The sequence below is a fragment of the Citrus sinensis genome, chromosome 1 (assembly GCF_022201045.2).
Source record: "Citrus sinensis cultivar Valencia sweet orange chromosome 1, DVS_A1.0, whole genome shotgun sequence".
Classification (NCBI taxonomy): Eukaryota; Viridiplantae; Streptophyta; class Magnoliopsida; order Sapindales; family Rutaceae; genus Citrus; species Citrus sinensis.
In genome coordinates this window covers 24,020,342-24,039,022 of record NC_068556.1, presented here as the reverse complement: position 1 = coordinate 24,039,022, position 18,681 = coordinate 24,020,342, and the positions used below count along the sequence as shown (strand labels likewise).

At 32.7% G+C, this 18,681-nt stretch overlaps 3 protein-coding genes, 1 long non-coding RNA gene and 2 other non-coding genes across 6 annotated transcripts; 4 read left to right on the top strand and 2 right to left on the bottom strand.

Moving 5' to 3' along the window:
• Positions 1 to 551: 551 nt before the first annotated feature.
• On the top strand, positions 552 to 747 carry LOC112495672 (U2 spliceosomal RNA). The gene has a single exon (XR_003062003.1). It is a non-coding gene; the product is annotated as a U2 spliceosomal RNA (small nuclear RNA).
• Positions 748 to 1,240: 493 nt separating this feature from the next.
• On the top strand, positions 1,241 to 1,400 carry LOC112495682 (U1 spliceosomal RNA). Its single transcript, XR_003062011.1, has one exon. It is a non-coding gene; the product is annotated as a U1 spliceosomal RNA (small nuclear RNA).
• Positions 1,401 to 1,430: 30 nt separating this feature from the next.
• Positions 1,431 to 2,109, bottom strand: LOC102618859 (dirigent protein 11-like). Its single transcript, XM_006488778.4, has one exon. It carries the CDS (start codon positions 1,986 to 1,988, stop codon positions 1,446 to 1,448), a length of 543 nt encoding a protein of 180 aa, XP_006488841.1. The 5' UTR covers positions 1,989 to 2,109; the 3' UTR covers positions 1,431 to 1,445.
• A 1,481-nt stretch (positions 2,110 to 3,590) lies between these two features.
• Positions 3,591 to 7,374, top strand: LOC102619156 (receptor-like protein kinase ANXUR1). Its single transcript, XM_006488779.4, has one exon. It carries the CDS (start codon positions 4,543 to 4,545, stop codon positions 7,129 to 7,131), a length of 2,589 nt encoding a protein of 862 aa, XP_006488842.1. The 5' UTR covers positions 3,591 to 4,542; the 3' UTR covers positions 7,132 to 7,374.
• Positions 7,375 to 8,536: 1,162 nt separating this feature from the next.
• Positions 8,537 to 9,857, bottom strand: LOC112499523 (TPD1 protein homolog 1-like). Its single transcript, XM_025102471.2, has 3 exons — positions 9,380 to 9,857; positions 9,200 to 9,295; positions 8,537 to 9,094 (listed from the first exon to the last, which is right to left on the bottom strand). Exons 1-3 carry the CDS (start codon positions 9,537 to 9,539, stop codon positions 8,787 to 8,789), a joined length of 564 nt encoding a protein of 187 aa, XP_024958239.1. The 5' UTR covers positions 9,540 to 9,857; the 3' UTR covers positions 8,537 to 8,786.
• A 6,053-nt stretch (positions 9,858 to 15,910) lies between these two features.
• On the top strand, positions 15,911 to 18,256 carry LOC127902672 (uncharacterized). Its single transcript, XR_008055101.1, has 2 exons — positions 15,911 to 17,039; positions 17,817 to 18,256. It is a non-coding gene; the product is annotated as an uncharacterized LOC127902672 (long non-coding RNA).
• The last annotated feature ends 425 nt before the right edge of the window (positions 18,257 to 18,681 follow it).

The following is an 18,681-nucleotide window of genomic DNA, read 5'->3' as shown; positions in this document are numbered from 1 at the left end:
GCGGAGAGCTTATAATTTAAGTTTTGTATGGCCATTGAATGGCTCATCTAGGTCTTGGAGAGCAGTTCAAAGCAAAAAAGGAACACAGTGCTCTGATGAATTTTGCGTTGTATTTTGGTGTACAAATTAACTGGAGATCAAATATAATTTCTATTTTTTAATTAGAAAAAGAAAGGGTGCAAATTTTGACGGTTTATGTTAGTAAAACACTAAAAGCTTCCTATTAATTGTATAAATTGGGGAAATTGAAGTCTTAATCTCTTGTTTTCATTACAAGAGGTCAAATTATTGGAGAAATTCAACCCCTACTGTTTATTTTCACTACAAGAGCCTAAACTAACTTAATTGTACCCTCATACACAATGAAATAAAGCAAGCATTCATTAAACTATGCTATTGGTTAAAAAGTTGTATTAATTGAGAACGTGGAGCGCCTAATTTTAATTAGAGGGAGTTCCCTGAGAGTTTCCAAATTACCACATTGATTAAGAGAGAAAAAGAAGGAGAGGTCAGCTGTGTATAAAAGAAGCAAATGCGCAATCACTAATCTCATACCTTTCTCGGCCTTTTGGCTAAGATCAAGTGTAGTATCTGTTCTTATCAGTTTAATATCTGATATGTGAGCCAATGGCTCACACGATATTAAATTAATTTTTTAAGGGCGAGAGCTAAATACGGTAGCTTGCTACCGGGGCTCTCAAGCGTCGCCCTTGCCTGGCACTACTGAACGGGCCTGGCGCACCCTACCAATACAACTGAAATTTTTGACATTATTTTTTGTATTATTTATTCTTAAATAAATAAATATTGTAGTGTGAGAGAATTTAAATGGTGTCCTGCTTTGTCTTCTTTCTATCAAAATAAATTTACTGGTCAAGGAGGTTGTCGACTGATACAAATTTATTGGGTGGCCACTCCGGTGGGGCTTAATTGTAAATCATAGATGAATTACTTGTTGTTTCCTGATACAATATCAATATATCATGAAGGATCCAGAAAAAAACAAAAAACATAAAAAGAATTTGAATTTGCTTGACCATTGAATCCTCTTAAATGGTATGTTAACGTTGCACAGATTCAACCTTGCATGACCTGCTTGCTGAGAAAATCAACTTATATGGCGTGATATTGACTTGATATGAGCTATTCGACATTGCGTAAATATCCCACATCGGAGAAAAGATTGAAAAACAAGAAACCTGACGCCATACAAATAAAGAAGTTTGATCAGCGTTAGAACTTACTTACCTGGGCGGGGTCGATGGGGATCAAGAAGGCCCATGGCCTAGGATGGTGGTTCTTATTGCACTTGGAGAGTGCACCACCCTAAGGTCTCCCCAAGTGGGAGAGCCTACGTCATAATTTGTGGCAGTGGGGGCCTGCGTTCGCGCGGCCCCTGCCCATTGCTAGTCGGTCAAGTTTTTATCATTCAAATAATAAAGATACTAGTAATGTTTAACTGTTACATTGAGCTTGATAATACCATTCAAATTAGCAACATCAAGGAACTGAGTCTCCATAATCCCATAACCCTTAACAAATCTAAAATGCCCAGTACCAGATACAACACCAAACTCTCTTTGCTTCATTGCAAAGATATCAGATCCTTGAATCTCCAAAGTGCTTCCTTTAAATTCTCCGTCAGTAAAAATAAGACTGAAAGCCATGTACAAGGCCTTACCATCTAACTGAGAGTTCACATAAATGCCTTGTGCCCTGCCTATTTGTTTGGAATCGATCGTGGGGCCCTCGGTGACTGCATCGTCTACAACCGCGATTGTGCCGAAGCGGAGGATATGTGATGTGGGTCCATCTTTTCCAGCGACGGTGATTGCTGAGGTGTCACGGCCAGTGAAATAGTCATGCACGTACAGGACTAAGTTGCTTTCTTTTGCTTCTTGTCTTGGGAATGTGTAGGCTATGAAAAGGAGTGCTGCTGCGAATATGAAGAAGAAGAAATTGGAGGTGGGGCTTAGAGGAGTGGCCATGGCTTTTTAGGGTCAATTTGGAGATGAGAATCTGGTGCTTTTGAAGTTTGAGATGTGTAGATAGATGAGTTGAAGATGCTTGGTTGAGGAATTGGAATTCTTGATGAAAGAAAAAGACAAAGTGGGGTTGTGAAAGTCCAGGTTCTTTCTAGTAGCTTTCCCTAATGTTTGATGTCTTAGTCATTGGTTTTATAAACATTATTTTATCATTGCTCTTATTTTATTTTAGTTTGAGAATATCATTGCTCTTATTATTTATTAAGAGGGTGGTTCCCCACATTTCGTTTTAATGTTTTCACATTTTTCTTTAAAAATAAAAAAAATAAAACTCTTAAAATTCATTAAAAGACAGAATTTCCGTTACAATTTTATCATGGCTTTATCCATTCATCATTTACCCAACTCACTAATCAAATAATAACATCAAAGTCCTTTGTATTTTCTAAAATTTGAAAGATATCATTTATTTACATAATCAATCAGTTTCATCTCTATAAAACTTTACTTTTCTTTAGTCCCTTAGATTCTTTCATTGTTTATGAGCATTAAGATTGCCTTAACATAATATTAATTTAATTAGTTTAATTTTATAACATAAATTAATCAAAAGCCCAAAAAGCTATGTGCAATTATGCCATAATATATTAGAATCATAAAAAGTTACATTAATTAAAATGTATTGTGGGCAATTTCGTCTTGTAATATTAAAATCACTAAATAATTAAATTAATCTTCTAGGAAGCCAACCTTATTGCTCAAGATATGAATTAAAGAAAAAAAAAAGATATTTAAATGTGAAAAGAAAATTATGAAGGATTTATTTAATTAATTGTATAAACAATTAATTTATTTAAAATATTGGCAAATAATACGGACCTTTATATAAATTACTCTTTTTTGGGGGGTTCGGGGGTGCTTGGAAGGGATGTTTGGGCCGATTGTATTTTATAAGGTGGGGGGAAACATCACCACTGTTTAAAAAAAAAAAAAAAAAGAGGGTCCAAAGGCCTGTAGGTTTATAATCAAAAGATGTGTTTGGTACATTACATTGTATTATATTATTTTAATACAAATATATTATATTATATTTTATTACATTAGTACTGTATTATAATAAAATTATATAATATTTGATGTTATATTGTACTGTATTAATTTTTAATTATATTATATTTAATATCGCACTGTATTGTATTAATTTTTTGTGATAAATTTAAATTATATATTTAGAAAATAATCCAAGTAAGAATTATATAGTATATGTAATAATATTTTATATTATTAATTTCAAATAAATATTATTCAAATCTATTATTATTTAAACATTTATTATTCGTTATATTAAATTGTTGAATAATAATAAGTTTTTATATACTGATTACAATAATATAATTAAATAATGTAAAATTAAGCTATATTTTTATTTTTTATGTAATTAAGTATTTATTATTAGTTCTATTAACTTATTAAATATTAATCAATTTTATATATTAATTATTATAATATAATTAAATAATACATTATTTAGTTATATTTTTAATATAATAAAAAATAAAATAAAATAAATTATTATTTAATAATAAATTATCAATTTATTAATTTATATTATAATTATAGTATAAAAATAAAAGAAAATAAAAATTAATATTATATTATATTAAAAAGTTATACTTATTATTATTATATTGAAAAAAACTAATGCGGCAACTGCCACATTAGCACACTTGCCAAGAGCAAAGATTAATGGTGCCCACTGCTTTCCAATCAATCGCTAAACATGTGATTTGTTCAAGTAATACTGGACCCACACACTAATGCTACGCAATACCATACCCCAAACACACTCATAGAGAGGTAGAGCCTAATAAGTACTTGTTACATTAGTTTTACATTATTAATATAATGTTGCACATACTAACAAGTGTCACATCCTATGCTCTTAGTTTGTTGCTCATGCAAATAAGAAAGCTTTGGATAGTGTACATTATATATATAGTTCTCCTCTATTATTGGATTATTGTCACATGTAACTTTTAATTAAATATATAAAAATAAGTATCCATGTATTAATGTATATTACACAATCTTGCATACTGTGATATGGTTGAACTTGAATCGAAGATAAACTTAAAACCTGAAGAAACGGTTAATGAACTCTTAATTAAGCAATGAATGCAACAGAACCATTTTTGGCGTTTCTCTCTTTCCGTTACTCCCTAACCGCCACTCTTTGTTCTAACGTCATCTTAAACTCCCAAGAAACAATACACGAAAACAACAACACTAGAAACCATTATCAATTTTTTTTTTCCATTTTCACTAATATTCAACAATTTTTTTTTTAACATGCCGCAATTTCAATCCAAATCTTTGTATTCCTAGATTATATTAATTTTATTTGATAATACAGTAATTTTTTTCCCCCTCATTTCCTCATTTTCTTGCTCCCCTGTTTTCCTGTGCTCTGGTTTTTATTCTTGACATTTCCCTTATCTTTCTCTCTCAATTCTCACACTTTCTCTCAATCTCCTCAAAAGGGTTTCCCTGTTCAGATATGAACTCCGATACCCAGATTTTATTTTCTATATTTTTCTTTTCTCTTACGTTAAGCAACATTGCTTGTGTTCTCAGCCAAGGCACTCAATCAGATTCTAATTCTTATGTGCTTGCATGTGGAGCTTCAAGTGATGGCACCGATTCGAATGACCGTAAATGGACATCAGATTCCAAGTTTCTTACAAATTCAGGCAACTCAATAACGGCAACAGCGCAATCTCAGGACTCTTCGTTGCCATCAACGATTCCTTATATGACCGCAAGAATTTTCAAATCCACGTCAAGCTACAAATTCACTGTTTCATCCAAGGATCGTTTCTGGCTCAGGCTTCATTTTTATCCGGCTTCTTATGGCAATCTTGATCCATCGAATGCTTATTTTTCTGTCAACGCAAATGGCTTCACTCTCCTTAACAATTTCAGTGCCTCAATAACAGCAAAAGCATTAACGCAAGCATATATTGTAAGAGAATTCTCTCTTGTTCCTGCACAATCTGGTGACCTCATCATAACCTTTACACCTTCTTCGGATCATAAAGATTCATATGCTTTTGTTAATGGGATTGAAGTGATTCCGATGCCTGACATTTTTGGGTCTGCACCTTTGGTTGGATTTAGTGATCAATCTGTTGAAGTTAACAGCTCTACTTTACAGACAATGTATCGATTAAATGTTGGCGGTAAATTCATTCCATCAACAAATGATTCAGGCCTTACCAGAACATGGTACGATGATTCGCCTTACTTGTTTGGTGCTGCATTTGGTGTCACATCTCAAGCCGATAACAAGACCAAGATTGAATATCCTAGCAATTTATCACAAGAAATTGCACCCTTGAGTGTATACGAGACAGCAAGGTCAATGGGTCCAGATCCAAACGTTAATCGGAATTATAATCTGACCTGGATTTTTCAGATTGATGCAAATTTTACTTATATTGTCAGATTCCATTTCTGTGAGATTTTGCTGACCAAGATTAATCAAAGAGTGTTTGATATTTTTATTAACAACCAAACAGCACAAGAAGGTGCTGATGTGATTGGCTGGGCCGGAGAGCAAGGAGTGCCTGTGTATAAAGATTATGCTATTTATGCTGAAGATTTGCCCGGTGATGATGAATTATGGGTGGCATTGCATCCTAGTGTGTCGATGCACCCCGAATATTATGATGCAATCCTCAATGGATTGGAGATTTTTAAGCAGAATGATACAATGGGCAACTTGGCTGGTCCAAATCCTGTGCCATCAGCTATGCTGCTTCATGCTGAAGCCACAAAGAAGAAATTTGCTCCCTCAAGCTCAAGATCCAAAACTGTGGTCCATGTGATTGGTGGCGTTGCTGGAGGTGTTTTTGGTATTGCTGTAGCAACTGCTATTATATTTTATGTCTCCAACAAGAAGAAGAATAATGATGGAAGTCGGTGCTCTACGAGTTCTTGGCTGCCACTCTATGGAACTTCCCACACAACCGGCAAATCAACAGGAACTGGTAAAAGTACGAGTAGCCATCTTACCAATCTTGCAGCAGGACTTTGTCGCCATTTTTCATTAGCTGAAATTAAGCATGGTACCAGGAACTTCAGCGAGTCACATGTTATAGGGGTTGGAGGATTTGGTAAAGTATATGAGGGCTATATTGATGGAAAGACAAAGGTCGCCATTAAAAGATCCAACCCGTCTTCAGAACAAGGGGTACATGAATTCCAGACGGAAATTGAGATGCTTTCGAAGCTGAGACACAAGCATTTGGTGTCTTTAATTGGGTTTTGTGAAGAAGATGGCGAGATGATTCTGGTTTATGATTACATGGCCAATGGGACATTAAGGGAGCACCTCTACAAGGGTGATAAACCTGGCTTGCCTTGGAAGCAAAGGTTAGAAATATGCATTGGAGCTGCCAGAGGACTTCACTATCTTCATACTGGCGCTAGGTACACAATCATTCACAGAGATGTGAAAACTACAAACATTCTGTTAGATGAGAAATGGGAAGCAAAAGTTTCTGATTTTGGACTGTCAAAAACTGGTCCTAATCTCAATCAAACCCATGTTAGTACCATGGTGAAGGGCAGCTTTGGTTACTTGGATCCTGAATACTTTCGGAGGCAGCAATTGACAGAAAAATCTGATGTTTACTCCTTTGGAGTAGTTCTTTTTGAAGTGTTATGTGCAAGGCCTGCACTTAACGTAAATTTGCCTAAAGAACAAGTTAGTTTAGCAGATTGGGCATTACATTGCCAAAGGATGGGAACTATTGAGGACATTATTGATCCAAATCTTAAGGGAAACATCACTGATCAGTGCTTAAGAAAGTTCACAGAGACCGCTGAGAAGTGTTTATCCGATCAGGGGATCGATCGACCTTCCATGGGCGATGTGTTGTGGAATCTTGAGTTTGCACTTCAATTGCAAGATAATCCTGATGGTGATAAATTGATTTCAATTCAGACCGATAAGGCCAATGACACTTATGCCATGCATAAAGCCATGTTAAACATTGATGAAGAGAGTGTTTTGAGTGACGAGATTGATACCTCAAATACTACCGATATATTCTCACAGATAGTGAATCCAAAGGGAAGATGAGTACAAATGAGGCATTTTGCCCATTATGCCAATTAGACATAGGATGTTTAGTTAGATTTTTTTTAGTTTGGATTTTTAAATACTAGTGTGCTTATTGCTTGGGTTCACATTGTACACTTTACAGAATTACAAATTGGAAAACCGAAAACATTTGCTTAGGTTCCTGCAAATACGGCTTTTACAGGATTGCTTATTGCATGTGCGACTTTGGCTTTTTTTTTTTTATTCTGCTTATGGCTTTCTCATAAAATATTCCTAAAATTTCACTTGCTCGATCTTAAATGCTACTACTTTTTTTTTGAGAAGCTTAAATGCTACTACCCGAAGGCTTTAGCAGTAGATGAATGAAGCTGACCCCTGCATCAATTGCACGAAGTGGATGCTCCAGAATTACTACTGCAAGATGGAGAATCAAAAGTATATTTGCAATTCACTTTGAAACATTCCAAATTTGGCCAATATTGAAACCTCTTTTTTTTTTCTTTTTAGTAATAACACGTATTAGAAATGTCTAAAAAACAAAAAACAATGTATCTATCATACTTACGTAATTACAAGGCCATATCTAACTTAAGTACTACAATATTATTGGTACTAAAAAAAAATTACAGAAAAATTAACACAAACCAAAATAAAAATGGTCCATCTCCGGCCGGAATTTGTTTGTTTTTCGGCCTCTGTCGCGGCGGTGTCTAAAAGCAAAGAGTCACCAAATTTCTCGAAGAGATCCAACAAATATTCATAAATAGATTTTGGCTTTTTTACCTCACTAGGCAATTTCTGTTCTCGAGCAGTGAGCCTCGATGCTCACATTCAACTCATGAATAAAGAGATTGAAAACCCATTTCATACTTTCACTGCTTTTGCTTATTTTTTCTATGGGAAATTTTTGTCATTTTATGTTACATTATTTCCCATCACATTTGCCTTACTTGACAAATCTCTAAACTTGTCCAAGCATCCTTAGCAAAAGAAAAATGACCCAACATCTACAAACCCAAATAGAAAACAACTCAAAGCTTCCGAGTCACTCAATCGTTCTCTTTTGGTTTTAAAAGAAAAAGGAAAAAAAGACACTGCAATGAGAGGGCACACGAGATGCTAAAGAAACACTGAGTTTCAGACCTTCCATACGCCAATCCATGCATACGGGATTTAGCTTTTGACTTGACAAATTTTGAGAAATTTACTAAATGATCAAAAATTAGAATAATGCACATAAAAAAATTATTTTAAATAATAATGGCTTTAAGTAAGATATTATCCACCTTGTCAACAGAACTTATAGGTGCAGTTAGCTGCCATGTTATCTAGCAGCATTACAGTCTAAAATTCACAATTTTTACTACTAAAGTAAGAAAATGGCAAACCAAAATGTTGGGCCATTAGTGTACTTTGGCTTCAGAGTATTGAAAACTCAGGACTTTTTATAGGATGTCAAAATATTAATAATAATGATAAAACTCTATTGACATAAACTAATTAGTATCTTTACAAAACTCTATTATTATAGGTTCAGTAGGCTATGTACTAGCTAAGCCATCAAAAAGCTGTTGCTGAATCACTGCTGGTTCTTCTTCATTGGTATTTGAAATTTGGGTTTGGGTTAGAACTTTGTCACCCATCAGTCACAGTGTAACTATTCTTATCTGAAATTAAGCACAGCAAAATTTGGCTGACTTGAAAGCAATGGGGTACATGAACGAGTTGGAATAAGTGAACCTGATCACTTGACTTGGTCTTAATGGCATTCCTCCATTCACCAAGCAATCATCATAAGACACCCTTTTGAAAGTTCTTGGGTTCACTACTCTTGCAGAAGCAAACCAACCACAGTGAAGATGAATGTCTGAAGGAGCACACCCAGAAACACAAGTGTTCACAATTTGAACTATGTATTGTGGGATCCCAGATGTTGAATCTTTGCTTTGCGAGATGCTTATGTCCCTGTTTGTGCAAGAACCTGAAGATAAAATATAAGTAATTAAGATATTCATAAAGAAATCCAATGACTTGCAAAAAAGGGTATGAAGTGCGAATTAGGATGACTCTACAATGGAATCTTTACCATGCACCAAAAGCTTTCTGTTGTGTGTGTATACTTTTTTCGTAGTCCAGTGACTTTTGTCTTCATGGAATGAATGCGAAATCTTGTTTGAAATTCCTGCATGCCAACGCAAACAAATAAGATAAAAGCAAAGAGAGATAAATAAATTGAAAAACCAGAGCTTCTTAGCAGTATCTGAACCTGAAAGTTCGCCAAGATTGCAAAATATAATGATTGTAAGCATCATCAACATCAAGCAGCTGAAGAAGCAGCACATATGACAAGATTTCATGATGGCTTTTGGGTTAAGTTTCAGAAGAAGATGAATATTGTTTTGACTTTGGCAGTTTGGCCCCTTCATGAAAACCTGTAGAAAATTTGGGGTGAAGTGATTCAAATGAAGCGAGCCGTGGGTAGAGTAGAGATTTTTGTCGGCTTATATAATGCAAGACAGCAAGAGCGACTTGGAACTTGGAAGAGTTTGTAGTTGAACCAACAGCACTACAGCAGCACCAATTTCATTCCAACCGTCTGCAGTCCAACTCTAATCCCATTTCATTACTTTTTGGCCTGCACCACGACAATTGAAAGACAGCAGCAGCAGCCATTTAATGCTTAATGGCAAGGGGTCGTTTCCAAACACTGTAGTGTTCAGGCCCATTTCAATTACTTTTCTTTTTCTTTTGACTTCTTCCGCTGAACTTTGGTACCCAAATAATTCATTTTCCACTATGGTCAAGAATGATCAAGATCAGATGAATAGTTGTGCACGAGAATGACCAAGATATATTTGAGTAGTTGATCCCGAACAATATTATTATTTTCCTGTGCATTTGTGGCTTCTACTGATCCTTTTACTTCGATTACAGTTAATATCAATGGAATTATAAGTTTTTTTATATCAGGATTTTAATAATTTAATTGACAGCGTAGCCAAGAAGGTGAGTATCTTGTAACTCATCACTTTACATAATGCATGCTTGCTGTTGCAGTTCATATCATATGTAGACTGTAGTTGACATCCCACAGCTCCAAGCCCAAAGGGAGAGAGAAGTGAAAGAAGCCACCATGCGTTTTAACAATAATAATTTGGACGGAAACAAAATCTACCCCCATTAGCTTCATTCTTTTTTTATTAGTAGAAAATTCCAATTTCTCTCTTTTTTCTCTAAGCAATCTGCATGTGTCTTCTCAAGACCCCACAACTACTGATCCAAGCAGCGGCATCTTGAGAAAAGAGAAAAAGTCTACGATTCTCCTGAGCTTTTAAGAAGGGAAGCATTAATGGCCTCAAGCACCCAGCCTAAACTAAAGCAGAAACTCGTAGGAAAAGCTAGGCAATAGCCTCCCACTCTTGTAGGTGCGTGCATGCATTTGTTTTAATTGGTTCATGAGGATTATATTATTTACTGATATTATAGTAAGAAATTTGTTAGGACTAGTTTTGATCAACTCAGATAAAATTATTGCAACCCAAAAATTATATCTTATATGTTAGAGAAATCTACTCACAGTTTGCCAATATCGGAGATTGAACCTAGCCACCCAAGATCATAAGAGAAGAATAAATAGACACAAGTCTTTCAAACTTGAGTTTCAAGCTTGATGATAAAGAAGAAATCTGTCCTCATAAAGCTGTGGTGGATTTATTAACTTAGGTTTATCATTTAGAAAAATTAACAAAGCTAAATCATATGGAAAAACCTATATGCAAGGTACCTAATTTTTCTCAAGCTATATAAGATCCTCTCATCTTGATAAAAATTTTTCTCAGGTCTTGAGAAAACTAGCATCACCTATTAATTGACGAGCCAAAATTTGGTCTACTAACTCTGATCGTATAAAAAATATACTAAAGTTGTGCACGTGCGAGAGTAATTAGTAAAGGCTCTTGGCTCCTCAAAGACACATGGTAATGAAAATGTTTAAAGTTGTCCACATTAGCACTTGTCGCTTGTGAGTGCAGCTGAAGTAAATATGTGAAAGCTACTTGTCCTAATCTCCTTCTTTAAGAAACTCACCAAAAAGACCTGATTATGAAAATAAAGTGCTGAAGGACGGAGAAATGCGCTTTTTTTGCTTCAATTAGAAAAACATAGCACGTTGTTAAATGACTGACGACTTTCTCTCTGATGCTAAAAGTTAAACCTGTCTTCAACATGTGTACGGTTAATTTAATTTCTTCACTGTTTGCTTTCTGTGTATAGGACTCACCACATGTTGTCATCAAGAAGGCACAGGCGATCCATTTGGGTTCAAATGAACAACTATTAAATCCTTTATTGTTTTGAATACATGGCAACCTAACCAGGGTTTCTAACTTTTCTCCATTGGAGAAGATTGAAGAGTTCGTCACGGAACAAGAAAGAAAATGAAAATCAAATTAATCTCCATCGTGTATATTGTTTCATTAATTTCATCAGAGTTAAATCTTCAGCTAAATTATGGTGTCGCGTAGGCCATTAACACATGATAAATTAATTAAGACTGTTATCTTATTAGGGAAAGAATAAACGAGACTCATCTTCATATAATTTTTAAGTTCGAAGCAAATCTCATATATGTTCAATATAATTAAATTTTCGAAGTATACTAAAAAAACCTCACATTATATTTAAGAAAAAAAAAAGGAAAGGTAATCAAAATTGAAGTCAAATATCAATTGCTGTGCATTAAAAAAAAAAAAAGTTTGATCAATTGCTTGTTGGAGAAGCTTCAACTCGTGCTCCTCCCCCATATGGTTGAAAACAGTGAGTCACTCGTCCACTGATGGCCATAAGCTCGACGGCGCTTCTCTTTATTTGATTCTGCAGAATGGGTGATAAATAAAAACTCACGTACGCATTTGAGACCAGGGAACTGGGACTGGGCTGCTGTACCAATCACATGATGCATGAATTATGATCAAAGTCACGTGGATAGATGTCTGGGCTCGCTTGAAAGTGAAAGCTCGAGTCCTATCATCAGAGTTGACTATCTTAAACTTAAATATGCAATCTGTCTTCGTTGAACCTAAACCACCTATAAGTTATTATTCCCAATGCCCCCTATACCCCGTGACATTCCCGTATTCGGATCCAGCTACCTCGCAACAAGGTACCATCAATTTTGTCCTTTGTGACGTTAATTTTATTTAAATCTTTACTATTTTTTATTTATATTTTTTTATATGGTGATTTTTTAAAATATAATATAATTTTGTTTAATATTTTTTTTACTTTTTTATCCACAGTTTATTTCTTAATTTATGTGCTTTGGCTGATGATTTTCTAAAATATAATTTTATTTTATTTAACATTATTTAGTTTTTTTAAAAGAATAGATATAATAACAAGCCTATGACTAAATAATATTAAATAATATTTCTTTTTTAATAGTAAAAATAATATTAGTTTTTTAAGACTCGCTACTGATTATTTTATTTTATTAACATTATTTAATTTTTTGAGAGAATAAGCCTATGGGGCTATGACTATGTAATGTTAAATAAATTAAATCAATAATATTAAATAATATTTATTTTTAATAAAATAAATAATATTAATTAAAAATAATATTTATTTTTTAGGACTCACTACTAATTATTTCCTTGTATTTAATATTTTTAGTTTTTGAAAGAATAAATATAATAATAAAATATGACTAGATAATATTAAAAAAATAATATTTATTTTTAATAAAAAATAAATAATATTAAAATTTATCCTTTTGAATAAAATCAATAACATTAATTAAAAAATTATATTTATTTTTTAAGTCTTACTACTGATTATTTCATTTTATTTAATATTATTTAGTTTTTTGAAAGAATAAATATAATAATAAGCCTATGAATAATAATATTAAATAGATAACGTTAAATAATATTTATTTTATTAAAATAAATAATATTAAAAATTTATTCTTTGAAATAAATATATTATATTAAAATATTAAAAATAATATTAATTTTTTTTATGTCTCACTTCTAATTAAACAATGTAAATTTGAAACAAACTGAAATTATGTGTTAAAAATTTTAATTTTTTTTTAGTTTCAACAAATATCAATGAGTATAATGTAAATAATTAAAAAGATAAATCTCTACGATCGAAACTATCTTCCGCTAAATCCAACTGTAAAAGTTGAGTCCCCCATATTCACATTCCTATTGTATCTCCACGAAGATATGGTAAAAATTGTCTTTAATCTATTTGTTGTGTCTGCCTAAGTAAAAAAAAAAAAAAAGAGTAAAAGAGCCATGGGTCCGGTGGATCGCCTAGTTGTAAATTATGTTTAATGTAATTCAAGGAGACTTTTATTTGTGGATAATATTAAGTTTCGTATTTATTTTTCATTTTATTTATAATTAAGTAAAATTTTTCTCTAAATTATGAAGAAAATGAATAATAAGAAAAGAAAGAAAATAAAGAGAAGATCGTAATCCATATTTGTTTGATTGTTTCGATAATTATTCCAGACAAAATTCAAGTGTTTTTATCGCTATGTTTATTTGGGTTTCTTAGAATTTTTTTTTTTTTAACGTTATTAACTAAACTTTCTTTTTCACGAGGAAACTACTCTCTGTACAATTTTCTTCCTTTAAATCTTGATTATAATATTTCTTTCCCCAAAATATCTTCATCTTGATTTGAATGTCAGCATCCCACGTGGCATGTCACGTGCAAGTCGAGACATCGTATACTTGTTCACTGCAGATGTAAATGACTTGTGCTGCTTGCCAGGACCGGCAGCAACACAAATGGATTTTCAGATACCGATGATACGCATGCACAACCATGTACCCGAGCCAGGGACAGGACCGGAACTACTTTAAACTGTCGCAAATACCGACAGCTGCTCGTACGATGCCCACAAGCTACAAAGTATGGTCTATTACTAATAAAAAGACCAAAATGCCCCGTCAAATTATGCATAAATCTTCAAAACTTATTGGCCTTTTAGGGAAGCATGGGTGGTTCTGTTTCAGTCAACCACAGTGTTTACCAAATTGTTAGAACTGGAAGGAGCATCTTTATCACTGGAAACAGAAGAAGAAGGAAGAATTGGCGAGTAGTAAATAAATGCTCCCGGCGGCGTCAGGATGCGTGGCTTATGCGCTTGGGGTTCACAAATAGCCGACAGCACGAGCATGTGACTCGATACAGAGGCGATGTTTGGGTCCTGAACCGAAAGTTAACCCTGTGCAGCATCTGTTGGGTTCGTAAAGTTAGAAGCTGGGGTGAGAGTCTATCTTTAAGATTAAAAAATTGATGGATGCTGTGGTAAAGAATTGGTGTTAACAAATTAAATTAAATAAGAAGAATGATTATAGCGCAGTCCTCGTTAATTTAGGCACCTTTTTTTTTTTTTTGAAATTTTACAATCTATCTATATATTTTGAAAACCAAATGCGCTATTACTTTCATTAATAATATTGGATTAAAATATTTTTGCTCAATGAGTAGGATTAAATCATGCGCGCAAATTTGTTTTGAAAGCCTGTTTAAAATAATTAAACCAACAAATTGTCTTTGGTTTTTAATCTACTGATTAGTACGTAAGATTATTGCTGATTAATTATTGGACCAGCAAAAGTCAATGGCAAAATTAATAAGATATTAATTGCTATGAGATCACTTATTTTTTTTTATTGCAATCTAACTATTTCATGTCTGTGTAACTAATATTACTTTTTCTTTTTTAAAAATAAATAAATAAATACATACAGGTGATTTATTCCAACAATGTCATTATGTAACGATTGTAATATTACTGACTCCGTTGACATCAATTTTGGACCATTGCTCAATTTTTTTAATTTTGCACACATCAATTTGCTAAATAAAACTTCTCAATAAGCATTTGCTTTGCTAACCTAATCGGTTATCATCATTATGTCTTCAACCCTTCTCTTCATCATCAGCATCCTCTGCACACCCATCACTACTACAAAAATGTAAAACAATGACACATACATTATGACGGTTTATTTAAAAAACCGTCATTAAAAATATTTAATGACGGTTATTATATGAACGGTCATAATATGTACTATTTATAATGACGGTTCTATTATAAAACCGTCATTAAATATTATGCCAAACTATAATTTTATTTTTAATGACGGTTACTTGTAAAAACAGTCATTATAAATTTTAAATTTTTAATGACGGTTCTATTATATAACCGTCATTAAATATCAAGTTATTATTTTTAATGACGGTTTATAAAAAAAACCGTCATTAAAAGTAATTAATTTTTTTGACGGTTTTACTATATAACCGTCATTAAATATCAAGTTATTATTTTTAATGACGGTTTTTTTTATAAACCGTCATTAAAAGTCATTACATATTAAACTATTATTTTTTATGACGGTTCTATTATATAATCGTCATTAAATATCAAGTTATTATTTTTAATGACAGTTTATAAAAATAAACCGTCATTAAAAATCTTTACATATTAAATTATTATTTTTTATGACGGTTCTACTATATAACTGTCATTAAATATAAAGTCATTATTTTTAATGACGGTTTTTTTTAAAAAACCGTCATTAAAAATCACTAATGACGGTTACATATATAAACTGTCATTAACTATAAAATGTTATTTTTAATGACGGTTTTGTTTAAAAACCGTCATTAAAAAGCCACAATATTTTTAATGACGGTGTTTAATAACCGTCATCGAATAGAAAGAATCATTTTTAATACATTTCATGACCGTTTTATAATAACCGTCGTTATATGTTATTTGCCTTAAAAAATTTTTATAAAAAAGCCGATAAAAGGAATAAAGGAAACGCGCAATCCCTAACCACTCACATTCGTTGTCTTCTTCTTCAATTTTCACGAATTACAATCACAACGACTCACTCAGTCACACACACCAGCCCTAACCCTACCAAAGCTATCAAACGCCAATGCCGCTGCCACTGTCAAATCGATTCAAGTGCTCCGGCGCTGAGTCTAGCCGTCCTTGAGCCGATTTGCTTCCTTTTTCTGCCGCCGCTGTCAATCTCTGCCATTTTTGAGCCGATTCACTTCCGCAAAACAGCTGCTGTCATCTCTGCCGACATTGCCTCTGTGTTCGTTCACCGTCAGATGCAGTGTTATTGTGGTGACACTGCCTCCGCTATCAAGTCAGTTCAAATTTTCTGGGTGCTATCTCGAAAATGTTGGTGAGATTGTTGCCAATGATATTCTAAAATTTTGAATTCAGGGTTATTGTTTCACCACTGTGAGTTGCTTTCTCCAATTTTGCAATTCTTTCCTCTTAATTTGCTTTGAAATATTTGCTCGTTGGATTTATTTCCTCTTCATTTATAATCGATTTGGTGATTTTGTGTTGTGTAGCTTGTACCTTAGTCTCTCCTTTTCCTTTCATAATATTATAAAATATGTCGTGCACTTTGGCCTTTCGTTTCTTGATTTTCTTGGTTAATGAATTTGGAAAAAGAGTGAATTATGGGTAAGGGGATAGAAAATCACATTGACAGAAAAGAGGACTGAAACGCCCTGATTTTTACTAAGTGGAGTTTACTTATTTGTTAAAAAAATAAATTTTAAATTATTAATGATTTAATTGTCTTATGCTTATTATATTGTTCGTAAAATTTTTGTTACAAGTCCAGCCCATGAACCTCTTTATGTTTTAGCATTTCTTTATTTATTTACGAAACGAAAACCAGCGTTCGAATTCAAAAGTAACAAAACAGAAAAAGGAAGAAAGGAAACAAGAGGATAACAGGACGTGAGAGAGGAGAAGAGGGAGAAAGAAGAGAAAGACAAGAGAGGCTAGGTGAAGGATTTGGATTTAAAGAGAGAGAATTCAATTTCAGAGCAAAATATTAAATATCTGGCTTTTTAAATTTGTAAGCCTTATTCAATTTCAGAGCAAAATATTAAATATCTGGCTTTTTAAATTTGTAAGCCTTCTTTCTCAGTTCACTTTATTCTTTTATTTTTCTTCAAAATTCTTGTTTAAATTGGCATGCTTGTTGATGTTGTTAAGTCATTTCTAAATTAACTTGCATACATGATTAAAATTCTGTTTATTTAGGTATTATGTCATTGAAATTAGTCTCTTTTGCCATGCTTGTTTCAAGTTCCGATTCTTATTTGAAAAAAAAATTTCTATGTTCGTTCCATAATCTGTTTTGGGTATTAAAGTTGATACTACCTAGCAAATTCTAAACTGTAATGGCTGATTTCTTCTGTTATTTTTGTTTAATCTATTCAAATTCATGTATAAATTTACAGGTGTCAGATATTTGCCTAATTATCATGTATGTGTTAAATTCATTTTGGGTGAATTTTTATACTATTTAATCAACTTCAAAGTTACATGGGTTTGGCCAATTATCACATAATCTCTTCTTTGACTATTTGATTAGATTTTTGTTCATTCGTGGCTTAATTAATTTCGAAATCTTCTTACTTGTGAGTGTGGTCAAACCCCAAACAAATGAAGAAGTCTTCTGGTTTTATGTCTTAAATAGAGTGCCTGTAAATATAAAATCGAGATTGAGCTAATGAGTGAAAATGATGATACTTGGATTTTTTGAGGCTCTGTTTTTTTTTCTTTACTTTAAAAGCTAATTTGTTTAGCTTTACCTTTGATTTGAATTTTTTGCTTCTGTTCTTTGCAGCCAACCTATGAAAATGGTGATAATCGGGCTCCAATAAATATTGATTTAATAGGAACCACATTGGTAAGCCTAGTTGCAAGACAAGAACTACTTTGCAAAGCATGCTATGTGTATAATTCTGAGCATTAAGGATTCAGTTTCTGAAGGGCAAGCTTGCTGGCGGGGTATAAATGTTCCAAGTGCCAATCCCACCTTATGTAAGCACAAAATATAGTCTCCATTTCCTTTTTGGATTATATTTGTTTGTATAGTTATATGATACTGGATTTTAATTTAAGAATTTGTGCAGTACATTTTTTTACTGTTAGGAGTTAGTTTGATCAAGGTTATTTAAGTACTAAACTGTTATAATTGAGCTTGTATGCATTTAAGTTCTTTATATGTAAATGACAATTATATCAATGTGTAATGTAAATTGAAATTTGCCAATGTGGCTTCAATTGTACAGTTTAGAATGTGAAAATAACTATCTAAATTTTAATTTAAAAAAACAATTGAAGTATAGTAATTTTAAATTGTTATTTTTTTTTTATTTTTACTCGTGCAAAAGATGACGGTTCTTATATAAGAACAGTCATCAAAGAGCGATATAAGATGACTGTTATGATACAAAACCGTCACTAAAAATTAATATTTAATGACGGTTATTAAAAATCCGTCATTAAAAGTATATATTTAATGACGGTTATTGGCAAAAAACGGTCATTAAAACTTATGTACCTATAGCATATAATGACGGTTTATTAGAATAACCGTCATAATAAGTATACATTTAATGACGGTTTTTAAACCGTCATAAAAAATGTACCCCTTTTAATGTCGCTGCCTAAGATGACGGTTTTAAAACCGTCATCTTATGTCTTTT